This window comes from Sceloporus occidentalis, unplaced genomic scaffold (assembly GCF_023333645.1).
Source record: "Sceloporus occidentalis isolate IW3139 unplaced genomic scaffold, rSceOcc1.0.p SCAF_126, whole genome shotgun sequence".
Classification (NCBI taxonomy): domain Eukaryota; kingdom Metazoa; phylum Chordata; class Lepidosauria; order Squamata; family Phrynosomatidae; genus Sceloporus; species Sceloporus occidentalis.
In genome coordinates, this window is record NW_028317106.1 from 152456 (window position 1) to 167135 (window position 14680).

Consider the following 14680-nt stretch of genomic DNA (forward strand, 5'->3'; position numbering starts at 1 on the left):
TTACAGCCATTGAGGGCCACAGGCTGTCCTGACAAAAACCCCTCAGGGGCGGGGCTTCCGCAGCCTAGTTGCTAAGCAATTAAAGCGAGCGAAAAATAACACGCCATTAACACGCCTGGTGGCACGTGACTCATGGCCCAGTCTGCTTCCCGTGACAGCGCTCTCCCTGCGCAATAGTCTGCATACAGCTGGTTACTGGGTACAACTGGTGCCAAAGTCTCTCTGGTCAGGGAGCGCGGCGCGCAGCAGACAGGGGCCTAAACAGTACAGGGACGGAACTTTGAGGGGACATGAGTCAGACAGGAAGTTATTGGGGTGCATTAGCATATGACAGGCAGGTTACAGGGCTCCCTGGAGTTATTGGGGCGCATTAGCATATGACAGGCAGGTTACAGGGCTCCCCAGGGTTATTGAGGCGCATTAGTGTATGACAGGCAGGTTACAGGGCTCACTGGAGTTATTGAGGCGCATTAGCATATGACAGGCAGGTTACAGGGCTCCCTGGAGTTATTGGGGCACATTAGCATATGACAGGCAGGTTACCGGGCTCCCCAGGGTTATTGAGGCGCATTAGTGTATGACAGGCAGGTTACAGGGCTCACTGGAGTTATTGAGGTGCATTAGCATATGACAGGCAGGTTACAGGGCTCCCTGGAGTTATTGGGGTGCATTAGCATATGACAGGCAGGTTACAGGGCTCCCTGGAGTTATTGGGGCGCATTAGCATATGACAGGCAGGTTACAGGGCTCCCTGGAGTTATTGGGGCGCATTAGCATATGACAGGCAGGTTACAAGGCTCCCCAGGGTTATTGGGGCGCATTAGCGTATGACAGGCAGGTTACAGGGCTCCCTGGAGTTATTGGGGCGCATTAGCATATAACAGGCAGGTTACAGGGCTCCCTGGAGTTATTGGGGTGCATTAGCATATGACAGGCAGGTTACAGGGCTCACTGGAGTTATTGGGGTGCATTAGCATATGACAGGCAGGTTACAGGGCTCCCTGGAGTTATTGGGGCGCATTAGCATATGACAGGCAGGTTACAGGGCTCCCCAGGGTTATTGGGGTGCATTAGTGTATGACAGGCAGGTTACAGGGCTCCCTGGAGTTATTGGGGTGCATTAGCATATGACAGGCAGGTTACAGGGCTCCCTGGAGTTATTGGGGCCCATTAATACATGACAGGCAGGTTACAGGGCTCCCCGGAGTTATTGGGCCACATTAGTATATGACAGGCAGGTTACAGGGCTCCACGGAATTATTGGGGCGCATTAGTATATGAAAGGCAAGTTACAGGGCTCCCCGGAGTTATTGGGGCGCATTAGTATATGACAGGCAGGTTACAGGGCTCCCCGGAGTTATTGGGGCGCATTAGCGTATGCCAGGCAGGTTACAGGGCTCCCCGGAGTTATTGAGGCGCAGTACTCACCGTGTCCGAGGCTCATTTCCCAGCATCACCCGCGGTGCCGCTGTGCGCACCGAGTCCGCTCTCTGCCCAGGGCCGCCTGACAACACGAAGCAAGCAGCGGCAGATCTTGCAAATCGCTTCACGAACAAAATCGACCTGTTCAGCGCTCCACACGGTGACCTGCCCAGCGAAACCACCCAAGACACGCCCATAGAGGGCATGTGCGTTCCACACCTCACTCCGGAATCATAACGTGCGAATCGCGGAAAATGAAGTGCTTCATTCATTGGCTGAGGGATGGTTACGCCTCCAGAGGGTGCGGCCAAAGGCGGAATATTGTGATCTTGTTAGCTGACAGGATTTGTAGTTACCTAGTGATTTAAGTAAATGGACAGCTGTCGTGACAGGATGCGCCTGACCTACTGTGTATAGAGCCCTCCCGCCCTTTTAGCTTGTGCCTTTGAGAAAGGGAAAGCTTGCTCCTCTGACCTTAAGGCTGGGTAGCTTAGAGCCCCCCACCAGGTGCATTGGAGCCACCCGTGAGGTTCTTTGGGACCCCTCCCCCGAGGTTCTTCACAGCCCCCCCCACACACACACACACACCTTTTTGTTTTGGAGCAAGACTTTTTTTGTGCTCTCCACCTTCAAAAGATGATTTCAGTGGCCCCAGGGGGAGGATCAGAGAGATGGGGGAGAGAGAGGGGATGGGTGAGACGGGGGAGAGAGTTGATGTGAGAGACAGGGAAAGGAGAGATAGGGGATGGGAGTGACGGAGAGCGGGGAGATAGGGGATGGGAGAAAAGGGGAGACGGGATGGGAGAGAAGGGGAGACGGGATGGGAGAGGTGGGGAGACAGTGGCTGGAAGAGACGGGGAGCGAAAAGACAGGGGATGTGAGGAGAGAGATGGGGGATGTGAGAGACAGGAAGAGGAGAAAGAGGGGATGGGGATGAGAACAGGGGATAAGAGAGAGACATTTAAATACATAAAGTAATAAAGGACGAGGGGAAGTTACAATGAGGAAAAACTTACAATAAGAGACCAGAATCTAACACTAGAGTGACTGCACCTCCCGTGGACATAAGGGGAGGAATAACGGGCAGACTGTATGAGCTGGTGGCTCGTAGCCCGGAGGTTCGTTGCTTGCGACATCAGATCGTTTCCTGAAGCATCTCCGAGGAGCGGCCCGGCGGTGTTTTGGCGCCACCCAGTGGATGCTTTGCTAGTACGGCATGTCTGATGAGCCAAAGGAAAGAAGTTAGGAACTGAACCTGAGGAGCTTGCAGTCAAATCTCCGTGGTCTGCACACTATTATTCCCCTAGCGCTACATGGAGGGAGACTCGCCGATCTGTATAGAACAGGGATCTATCCGGAGCAAACCTGTTCTGTGGGGTCTGATTTTTGAGCTGAATATGGGTCTTTTCGGGGTATTTTGTAGATACAGAGCACTGCTGATACCCTCGTTTACCTGCAGGGAAGGCCTGTATTTGGGGGCTTTAATGTACGGCTTGTTGGGGTGAGATCAGACGCTGTTAGCCGCCTCGCGTCGCCGCAGACTGATAATGAATAACGGAAGAAGGCGAAGCGTTCGCAGGCAGCCCTGTGTGTTGACGCAATCCTTCCGAACCTTTATAAATCCTCTGCATGCTCACGGGCAGCGATGGAGAGAGGGGGTAGAACTCGGGTCTCTAGGCAGTGGTCAGGGCAGGAGGCAGATCCCATGTCCTCGGGCAGCAGTCAGGGAAGGAGGCAAATCCCAGGCAGCGGTCAGAGCAGGAGGCAGATCTCAGGCAGCGGTCAGGGCAGGAGGCTGACTTTGTTTCTGTATATGGGATAGAGGGAATGGGTGTCCTGTGAATGTGGCCTGTTTGCTCTTGGGTGGTTAGCGTGTAGGGTGGTTAGCGTGTACCGTGTAGGATCCCCCGCAGCCGGACACACCTCGGGGGTTCAGTATTGTTCCGGGGGGAGAGCAGCTGGTAGCAGCAGGATCCATCTGCCATCGTTATGTGGAATATCAGTATTTACAGCCCTGTCTGGGCCTGTCGGCCTGTGATTTAGTATGGGGGGGTTTCCTGCAGCCCATCATTAGACATCCGCCCCTGTTTGATGGAAAAAGGTTTATCACCCATCTGCGGTTTACAATTGTCCCAAATGCGGGGACCCCCAGTTAGGGAAGGGGGTCATCCGTGGTGGTATCGCTGCTAGGCGAGGGGGGCGTAAAGCCCCTGGAATCTTAGAATAAGAACGCCTGGCTTCTTCTAGCTGGATCTTGAAGATGGAGTCAGGAAGAGCGAGTGCAGGAAAGGTGTCACTTCCACGGCTTCCTGAGCGCTCTGCCTGCTGCCACAGATATTCACAGATTGGTGGCTCGCCGCTTGGTTTTTTGTCGTGGAAATGATGAGATAATCGTCCCGTGCGCTCGGCGTGGCAGGAGCTCACAGTGATTTCGGGGAAGGAGCGAGCGCGGCTTCTCGGATAGTGTGACTTTCTCTCCCGTGCGGAGATGTACGCCGCGTTGCTTTTGCTGTTTTGTGGATGTAAGTATCAGCTCTTTGTGCTTGGAGAGTCTCGGCCACCGCATCCCGCGATTAACAGTTTATTAAGATTTTAATTTGTTCTTTCAGCGCAGCTGCTCAGCGCAGAAGATGACAGTAAGTCGGTCTCTGTCTGTCTCAGTCTGTGTGCCTGTCTCTGTCAGTCTCTGTGTGTCTCTGTCTCTGTGTCAGTCTGTCTCTCTCTGTCTCAGTCAGTCTGTCTCTGCTTCTCTGTATGGCATCCGTACACATTAACACAGACTGACTCTCTCTGTTCTGCATCTGTCTCTTACAGTCTGTCTTTGTGTGTGTGTATGTATATATTTATATGTGTGTGTGTATGTATATATATATAATGTGTGTTTGTGTATATATATATATTATATGTGTGTGTATATATATATATTATGTGTGTTTGTGTGTATATATATATATATATATATAATGTGTGTGTGTGTGTGTATATATATATAATGTGTGTGTGTGTGTGTGTATATATATATATTATGTGTGTGTGTGTATATATATATTATATGTGTGTGTGTGTATATATATATTATATGTGTGTGTGTATATATATATATATATATTATATGTGTGTGTGTGTGTATATATATATATTATGTGTGTTTGTGTGTATATATATATATAATGTGTGTGTGTGTATATATATATATTATATATATTATATGTGTGTGTATATATATATATATATAATGTGTGTGTGTGTGTGTATATATATATAATGTGTGTGTGTATATATATATATTATGTGTGTGTGTGTATATATATATTATATGTGTGTGTGTATATATATATATATATTATATGTGTGTGTGTGTATATATATATATATATATATATATATATATATATATATATCATGTGTGTGTATAAATACATATATGTTTATAGATCCGTCTCTCCCGGCTAGTGGGATTAGGAAGGGGAAGTAGGCCGTCTGTCGTTCACATTGAGAGGAATCCGTGTGTCTTCACTCTTTTTTGGTTGTTTTTCGTTGTGAAGCCTTTACAATCAACGGGGTGAAGCTGAAGGCCCTTCCGTCCAGCAACATGACCAACGGGGACCGGCTGCAGCTTTCCTGCTCGGCAGACATCGCTAAGACCGGCCACTTCCAGCTAAACCTCAGATTTAGCTTCTATAAGGACGACCGCTTGCTCTATAACATCACGTCCCGGAACACGCGTGAAGTTTATATAATTAACCCCATCCGGGTGTCAATGAGTGGAACCTATAAGTGTCAGGTGGACGTGGCAAGGAAGACAGCCTGGGACGAGCTAAAAGTCCGAGTCACAGGTAAGTGTGAGCATGATGGGAGTGAGCATGCTGCTTAACAGAATCTAACGTCTCTTATCCCCGTTATCTCTGGTTTATGCATCCGAGGAAATTTAACCCGTTGAGCCAATTGTGTTATCCCCGAAGGCGCTTCCATACCTCCCCACTCTCTTTAGTCATCAGGGCAAGTCCCTGTGTTCCTTACGCGCTGTAGTGTTTGTCCCTCTTGATATGTTCACTTTCATTCTCTGTGCCCACCTTCCCAGCCCCTTTATTCCTTTTTGCTGCCGGCTTCTGTATGACAAATAACCAGCGCTGCCTCGTCTCGCAGCGCTTGCCTCCTGTGTTATGAATCAGGACTCCTTCCTCCCATTGGAGGGTCCGCACCTCGTCTGCCCTTCAGAAACATGTTTCAATGATGTGCCGCATGACCCCAAATCACACGGTCGTGCAGCTTGTGATCGGCTGATGCGGTACTTTCTCTTCACGTCTCCCTCCAAGGTGTGTCTGCACCCAATATTACCGTTTCCAAAACCGAGGTGAAAGAAGGAGAAGACATCGTCACCACCTGTCACGCCCCGGAAGAGGAGCCGCCGCTCACGTTTACCTTCTACAAGGTGATAGCAGGAAGAACGGTCCTGGAGAAAAGCAAGATCACGAGCCTGAAGCTCGCTCAGACCGTGTTTCCCATCGAGGAAGGCGAGGAGATTGTCCATTTTCTGTGTGACGTCACAGTCATCTCTGTCCCGAGTGAAGGGAGGTCGCCTTCGAGTGCGGCCCAGATTGTCACGGTGACAGGTAAGCCCGGCGTCTTCTCATACTTAAAAAGGACATTTCTAAGCTAAGCTCCGGAGACGGCCGGGCAGCGCGTGTGTCCTGGACCCCTGGGCTGGAGTTAAAGTGAATCCCCTTTTATTTAACCAAATCTAGAAAGTATGAAAATGTCCACCGAGTAATGAAACCCGCGCTCCACGTGACGTCATAACGCTGTAAAAACGCTGTGCTGCTGGCTACGGTCGCTGGTGTGTCTCCATCTCACGATCACCCGCAGACCCTTCCTCGCCTGGGGGGTCCCAGGTTGCAGAATGAGTTATTCTGTTACCGTGTTACCGTAAAGCTCTTAATATTGCCTCCACTTAAGGCTGGTGGAAATACGGCACAATCCTTGTTTTGTTTCTCAAGCAGTTTATTAACCCGAGAAACGCATTTCCACAGAACTTTTTTCTACCCCAAGAATCGAAGTCTCGCCATCTCTCAACTTCACGGAAGGGAGAAACCTGTCCGTCACGTGCTCGGTCCAGACATCTCCGGCCATCTCCGAGGAGGTGGAAATCACTATCCAGAAGGATAAGCAGATTCTGAAAAGCTCCAAGACGGGGAATGCCTTCTATTCGCAGCTCGCCACCGTCGCTCACATGGGGCAGTACACCTGCAAAGCGGAACTGAGGAAGGCTTCGAAGAGCAGCAGCATCTTTGTCGCTGTGACAGGTAAATTCAGGTGTCTCGGGCTGCTCTCCGATGACGTAGACCTCTGCGGGAGCAGGGGAATCGTCAAAAATGTTTTTTAAGGGTTTCAAGTTTTCCTGTGCCGGGGGAGGGATTTTATTATTAATAAAGTTGGTTTTTGACCTTTTTGACCTTTTCTTATTGTGTCCACATGACTGGAACAAGGTCCAGGAGGAAGGTGTAATTGTATGCAGGAGATCCGTGTCACCTGTAATTCCGTGTCTCTGGCCGCACTGATATTTCCCACTTTCTCCCCATTTGTTGCTGATTGCAGAGCTGTTCCCAAGGCCACGACTCCACGCCAATGTCAGGAATTTAAACTTAAATGAAGGGGATATATTGCCTCTGTCATGTGCGGTTCCTGGATTAAAGTGGGACGTTTTGAGCAACCAGAGCTTTTATTTACTAAAGAACAAGGACTTCAGGAAACAGATGAACATTGGAGGCAAATACAGCACAGCAGTAAAGGAGGTGGACACAGGATCCTACACGTGTGAGATCACCATGTCTAACATTACCAAGACAAGTGATCCAGTCCACGTCAAGGTCCACGGTGAGTCCCGTGTCTGGCGGGCTGTGGATGACGTGGCAGGTGCTCTCGGGGAGTCTGTTTCTTTGTGCTGACCCCTCCAGTCTCTCCTGCAGCGAGGTATTCCTGCTTCCCGTTCCTGTTCTCATTCACACTAATCTTCTGATATTTGCAGCTCCCGTGTCGAAGCCGGTTCTCGCGCATGAAAGCAGCGGACACCGCATGGTGGTTCTGGGAGACACCATAGAGCTGAGCTGTTGGTCCCACAATGGGACTCTTCCTATCACGTACTCGCTGTTCCGGGGAGCCGAGCTGCTGGGTATGGTGGAAGTGACCAGCAAAAAGCCAGCAGTATTTAAGGTTAATGTGACCAAGTCACAGGATCTGGTGATGTACCGATGCCTCGCCGCCAACAGAAACACTCGGCATAACCACTCCAGCGACACCATTAACATCCCTGTTATAAGTACGTTGAGAATTGTAACATGCGGGTAGATTTGGGCGCATGGGGCTGGCATAGCCATCCATCCATCCATCCATACATACACAAAGCGTTCTTAACCCCTCGCTGACTGCTGCTCTTGTCTCCCTGCAGCTCCTGTTAGAGGTGTCCAGTTTGTCACGATACCGATTGACGGGGATGTGCAGGAAGGGACTGAGCTAAGCCTGGTGTGCTCGGTAGAAGGCGGCACTTTCCCCATTGAATTTCACTTTTATGTTAAGAAAGGAAAAGATCTCGTCCTGAAAAATGCCACCAGTGTGTACAAGCACCATGCCGAGTACGTGGTGTCGCCGTTTAACAAAGAGGAAGATGGAAGTTACTTCTGCAAAGCGTCGAACCGTGCCCAGCACAGCCTACAGAGCCATGCTGTAGCCATGAAAGGTCAGATTCCCCTTTTGGGGTTTGCCATTTGCCTCACTGGGCTGTCACTGGTCTGGGTTGTCTCCTCGCACTGCACTCTGACTGGCCCTTCTCCCTGCCCGCTGACCGGCCCTTCTCCCTGCCCGCTGACCGGCCCTTCTCCCTGCCCGCTGACCGGCCCTTCTCCCCGCGCACTCTGAACCCGCTCTTCTCCCCACTCTCTCGCCCGCTCTTCTCCCCGCGCACTCTGAACCCGCTCTTCTCCCCACTCTCTCGCCCGCTCTTCTCCCCTCCGCTGCTCCTAGGGTATGACTTGTTTCGTGGCTTTCATTTGCAGCCGTTCTTGCTAACTGGAAGAAAGGAGTGATCGGCAGTTTTGTGATTTTCATCATCGTGGCTGTGATAATCATCTCATTATACTTTTACCTGAATAAGAAGAAAAAGGGTAAGGAAGGCTGTGCTTAAATGTGAGGGCGCAAAATGTCTTTCCATATATCTATCTAACAGATACCCCTCTATCCACGTCCCTATATCTCTGTCCCTTCAGTGTATTATTCCCCCCCAATGCTATATGTTCTTCACAGTGTTTCTATGTAAAATATGTGGAAGCCGCTGTTCTGAGACCCTTTCTGTTTCTATTTACAGGCCTAGAAGTTGCCCTCGATATGGCTGGGTATGTATATAGGCGAGCATCATCTGCGCTGATCATTAACCCCTGATATATGTGTATGGATTTAATGGACCACACTCACTAAATGTTGCTATCCAGGGAGTTTCTCTGTAACTGAACCTCGCACGTCCACATTAATGTTAGCATTCGATGTCTGGATCTATTAAAAGGTGGTGATGTTACTGTTAACCCTTTATGTTTAGCTGTTAACTGTATCTCTTGTTGCATTTCAGAACACCAAATGCCACCGGTTCAAGCAAAGAAAAAAACGCAAAAGCCGAGGATTCTTACATTGGTGAGTTAGAAGTCACGGGTGCCTTTAGACCCGACCTCAGGACATAAGTGGACTAAAGAAACGCACCACGAAGGCACTCACAATCACAAATGCCCTAATCCCCTAAATTCCTAATCCTGTCCGAGCTTTGCCTCCTCCCGAGTCTGCCATTGCTTTGTGCCAAACCGAAGCGCGCAGGTGGGTCGGCATTCGGCTTGTTGCCTGAGATTCAGGACGTAAAAGCTAGAATTTAGATTAGATTCCCGAGTGGACCCCAGCCAGCCTACCTGCTGCGTCGGGCCGTCTTTCTGCGTCGGGTCTGCTGCTGTTGTCTGTAACCCTCATCTTGTTTGTTGCAGGATCCGTTCAAAATGAAGACGGAAACCATGTTGTTAACAATTCAGGGGAAACCATAGGTAAAGAAGAATGGCCTAAGACCTGCAGAAATGTCTGCCCCAGAGAACAGCATTCGGCATTAAAATCCCGGTCCATGTTTATCGCATGTACCGTATCGCATGTACCGTATCGCATGTACCGTATCGCATGTCACGTGTTATGTTATTCTGTTACGTAGCTGATGGCAGGAGGCCCTGTAATCTGTGCTGACACGTTTCGGCGGCCCTGGTCCCTCCTGCTCCCGCCGGGAACCTGGTTGGGAATGCAGGGTTGCCCTGCGGATCTGGCTTCTGCCCCCTTAGTGCCGCATTCCTGCTGCGTATTAGTAGCTTTATTGGTGGGATCTGCTCATCATTTCTTGTAAAGTTATCTTATAAAACACGGGATGTAACGCAGTCCGTGGCATTGCAGTCACGTGTCGCCCCTAATGTCTAAACTTTGGGTTTTTCCCAGGAAATAGTGACGTGGCGTATACAGAAGTGGAGGTGGACACGGCCTCACCCGTCCGAGGTACCTGATAACTGCATGGCATTAAACATGCAATATGTTATAAATCAATGAGAGGATGATGAGGGCAAATGACAGGCGCAGGAGTGACGCTTACTGATTGTGTCCAATGCGTTTTCCAGCTCCGGTAACGAAGGGGACAGAGACAGTTTATAGCGAAATCGTAAAGTGTGACCGCGGTGAGTAAAGAGACGTAGGGAGGGGATGGATCGGACCGCCGTGCGGACCCCAACTCCTAATGGCGCTGACGGTTAGGAGCGTTATGCCCCCAATTTATTATTCTTTTCATTTGTGCCAAATCCGTAATATCGCGTCGGACGTAAACGATCGCGTCTTTTTGGGGGGGGATTCGCCGTCCTCCCGATTTGCAGGAATGAGAAATCCTTTTTCCAGAACAGAGTACTGGTTCTTCTCCAGGTCCCAATCAGCGCTTTATGGTTTCCATCGCTGGGTGTTTGTTGGCTTTCCTATGACATGTTTCGTTTTTTGTGATTATCCGAATGCGTCATGTCTGGAAAAAACCAAACAGCGCAGGCTGGCCGAATATTAAGCTGCTCTCATATAGCGGTACCGAGCACCTGCTCGCATTCACACGAGGCGGTCCGAGTCCGAGGTTATTTTTGGAAGAGCTGGAAAACATTGTTTAAAGCGCTCTTTCTTCCTGAGTGATGGACAGGAAAAGTGTTTGGCTCAGATAAGGACAGCGCCGGGTGCACAGCTCCCATTTCTCCAGCCCGACAGATCACTTTGGGGGAAACTGACTGTAAATAAACAGCGGTCGTCAGAGTCACAAAAATTCCTCCGAATCCCCAAAGGGAGCCCAATTTATTGACTTTATTTCATTATCTCGTGGGGGGGCATCCTGCTCCCCAGGGCTGGCCGGCCGCGGCATTTAATATCTGGTTATTATAGGTTGGAACCAAATGCAGCTGTTTTTTGGCTTTCTTTAATTGGTTTTATTTTTTTCGCAGATGCTGTCGAAGCCAATGAGAACGTGAGTATCTATTTCTCCGAGGTTATACCCCCCAGCGGGGCAGATACCCGGGTGATGCCTGGACAGGGGCAGGTGGGGGAACGTGGCATAGTGAGAGAGAGCTGTACAAAAAGCTGTGGCTCGGGCATGGCACGTTAATCCGAGTCATTATTACTTTCTAATCTGCGGCGTCCCACGGAGCCGTCCGCTGTGACACCGCTGGGATCAGCCTTCCTGGTGTCTGATGATGATGATGATGATGATGATGATTGTAGAAACACACGTTTTGTAAACTAGGGAAAAAACAAGCATTCTCGCCCCAGCCCAGCAAACAATGTGAAATTAGTCATTCTTGGCTAAGGTGGCTTCTCATTGTTAGGATATTTCCTCCAATATGTTTTTAAAGAGGCCTTTCTTTTACTGAGCGAGGAACATGTCAATAGAGCGCTGAGGAAGGAAATCCACTCCCATTTCCCCACCGCGAGACTCCATTCATTTAATATCTTCCAAGCCGCGGCCGGCACCGGAGGGGATGACGGCTCCTCGGTTGGCGCTCGTTCCCGATACGTTTACTTAAACAAATTAGCGGTTTGTCTGTTTATGTTCTGTGATTTTGATATAGCGTTTCATTGTTTATTGCCTAAATATTACGCGGTAAATATATCTGTAAAAATAATCTGGGTAAGATATATCCCTGGGCGTAACGGGATGGCGGCCAGGGATGTGTTAGCCGGCAAAGCAAAGATATGACAAGCCACGCGTGTGGCTAAAAGGAGTCGGGTAGTAGTAGTAGCTGGTGGGTCTAACCAATGCAGCTGGCCGGTGAGAAGGTCGGTGATTGATCAAATGATTAAGAAGATCCACGGGGTATAATCCGGGGGTAAAATGTGGCCGCTTCCAAATAATCGTTCACCAATTTCTCGCTTTGCTTTGTATCTACAGGGGCCAGAAGGCTTTCCTGACGCCAACTAACCCCCCTCCCCCCACCCGGCCCATGGGGCAAAAACAATCCTGGAGAGATGGAGCAGACCCCGACAAACACCCAGGGAATTTATTTATAGGAGTCGACCTGTGTAAAGCAGTGCCGTGAACAGGTGATCCACGAGGAAATAATGAATGCTTCTTGGTTAACCTCTTCCTGTGCAGGGACAGCCTGTGATGCTTTGTGGTCTCTCTGGCGTTGTTAAGGTTAAATTCCAGTTACTGCTCTTGTTTATCATCCAAGTGAAGGGAGAATGGAGACGTGGGCCGTACGGACGCCATCGCTGGGTTTGCCGGGTCCCTGTATAGCAGCGCCTTTCCTTTTTAATCTCTGCTGTGCGTGGAGCACCCACTCGGAGTCCGCGCATGACTTCCGTGGGCCGTGTCTCGGTGCACGTGTGAAGCTTCTTTCTAAATCCGTTTCTGGAAGAAGATAACTTAAAAATATTCCACATCCGTTCATCAAAGATGGTGACCGTGAGCTTACAGTCATTTGGACGCGTCAAGCTCATCGGCCTCCCTGTATTATTACTTCATAATCCAGAAAAAAACCTTCGGTGCCACCACCAAGAACCTCCCGGCCCCCGAGACGATGCCACGTATCCGGTGCGGAGACCACCGCACGAAGCTGCTGATTGGCTGCGGCCGTCGCCTTGTCCTGCTCTGCTGCCTCCCTCATATAACAATAAAGACTGGACTTTCATCCACAGTAACAGAATCGCTTCTTTTGTGCTGAATTGATTGTTGTAAATAAAGGTTTTATAACAATATTCCGACGTCTCCCATTCTATCTCATTATATTATATATTATACGTGTATATATATAATATACGTGTATATATATTATACGTGTATATATATTATACGTGTATATATGTATATATTATACGTGTATATATATTATATTATATGTGTATATATGTATATCTTATACGTGTATATATTATACGTGTTCATGTAGCTCTGCCTTCAGGGCGTGTTCGTGGTGCTAGCTTTGTGCGTTTGGTGGCAGCGGTGGGATTTTTGCGGCCCGCCGGGTTAAATAATGGCCGAGGCTGATCCTCTGGCTGTGAGAGGAGGGTCGCTTTAGTCTTTACTGAACCAAATTCACGAGGACGCAGACTTGGGAAACCCTGACGCCCCTCTCATGGGGCCTAAACATAACGGGGCTTTATTCGGGGACGCCGATTCCTGGAACATTACCATGAAATTGGAGTGAAAGTTTAAAATGTTCTCTCTGTTTTGTTTAATTCTCTCTCCTCTGTGCTTCCCTTCCCTCTCCTTTGCCCTGCTCGTGCCGCTCTCTCTCTCCTTTGCCCTGCTCGTGCCGCTCGCTCTCTCTCTCCTTTGCCCTGCTCGTGCCACTCGCTCTCTCTCTCCCTTTCTCTCTCCTTTGCCCTGCTCGTGCCGTTCTCTCTCTCCTTTGCCCTGCTCGTGCCGCTCGCTCTCTCTCTCCTTTGCCCTGCTCGTGCCACTCGCTCTCTCTCTCCCTTTCTCTCTCCTTTGCCCTGCTCGTGCTGCTCTCTCTCTCCTCTGCCCTGCTCGTGCTGCTCTCTCTCTCCTCGATCATTTTCCCTTCTCTGCTTGCCCCTGATCCTTGCTCGGGTGGAAAGGGCTCTGTTAGGGCCGTGGGGCGACCCTGCGTATAGTTCTCTGCCGTTTGAAGGTCGCTTATATATTTCCTGTCCCTTTGAAGCCAGGAAGAGACAGCCTGGGAAAGGTCTCTGTCCTGTCAGATCAATGGCGGCTGCTTCCTCCGAAGCGCTGACTGATTTTACAAACTGTCTGCCGATCAGCGCTGCAGATCAAAGCGGGGCAGTCGCACACGGCTCCGCCGCTCAGCCCTCGGCTCCCGGGGCCGGACTGTTTTAGTAAATGAACGTCTGATCTCTTGTATGTTTTCATTTACAGCTCGAGTGACGCTCGACGCCGGACACAGAGCAGGAAAAGAAACATTTGTCAAGGAGCTTGCAATTTAAAGGTAGGATACGAAGCCCCCCTCGCTGACCCCACACATAGAGACGGAATAGGTGACCCTGGCCCAATGAGCTCACAGTCTAGTTATTTAACGGGCGATCGTCCTGCAAACATCAGCTTCCTGTGATTGTGAAGGAATTTACACAGGTGTCTGATTAGCCCTAGCATGGCCAGGAACTAGTTAAACCCTGGCCTTATTTCAGAGTCCATGGGGGCCAAAGCTGCCCCTTCTTCCCCACTCGCTGTTCCCAGCGCTTCCGGAGATTGTTTGTTTTTGACCAATAATGAGACATCCGTTCATTAGAATGACCTCCCCGAGACCGCCAGCCCTTAATCCCTGTAATGTTCTTAATATGATGGCTGGTAGACATGACACACTAGAGCAGACTCCCAGCAGCGGTGGTAAAAAGCAAATCTTCCGATATGGAAATATTGGGGGCAGACGCGGTGGTTCTGTACAGAGGGTGTACAGAGCCGCCGTGTGATTCCGGGACATCGTGTCCAGGACGGGGCGCTCTCTCACGTGTTTGTTGTCTCTGGCATGCGAGGAGGGATGGAGAGTTCATCAAGAAGTCTCTTCCTTTCTTAGATACGATGCTTTGTTTTCCTCAATCACTGCTCCGGCCGGGCGATCCCCCCGCCAGCTTATATATATATATATATATATATATATATATATATATATATATATATATATATATATATATATATATATATATATATATATATATATATATATATATATATATATATATGTTATATTATATT

General features: G+C 49.4%; 1 protein-coding gene across 1 annotated transcript; it reads left to right on the forward strand.

Annotated features, from left to right (window-relative positions):
• Nucleotides 1-1377: 1377 nt before the first annotated feature.
• Nucleotides 1378-13914, forward strand: LOC149281873 (platelet endothelial cell adhesion molecule-like). Its single transcript, XM_089498800.1, has 16 exons — nt 1378-1582; nt 4968-5258; nt 5739-6035; nt 6453-6725; nt 7018-7296; nt 7448-7738; nt 7868-8155; nt 8472-8579; nt 8780-8807; nt 9038-9099; nt 9438-9494; nt 9928-9984; nt 10104-10160; nt 10953-11065; nt 12404-12644; nt 13847-13914. Exons 1-16 carry the CDS (start codon nt 1378-1380, stop codon nt 13912-13914), a joined length of 2715 nt encoding a protein of 904 aa, XP_089354926.1.
• The last annotated feature ends 766 nt before the right edge of the window (nt 13915-14680 follow it).

Excerpts from the sequence above, each read along its gene's own strand:
- LOC149281873 (XM_089498800.1), top strand. The coding sequence starts at position 1,378 with ATGCCAGGCAGGTTACAGGGCTCCCCGGAGTTATTGAGGCGCAGTACT. Across the intron at positions 8,580-8,779 it reads CCTGAATAAGAAGAAAAAGG|GCCTAGAAGTTGCCCTCGAT; the intron begins GTAAGGAAGGCT and ends TTCTATTTACAG. Across the intron at positions 9,100-9,437 it reads AGCCGAGGATTCTTACATTG|GATCCGTTCAAAATGAAGAC; the intron begins GTGAGTTAGAAG and ends TGTTTGTTGCAG.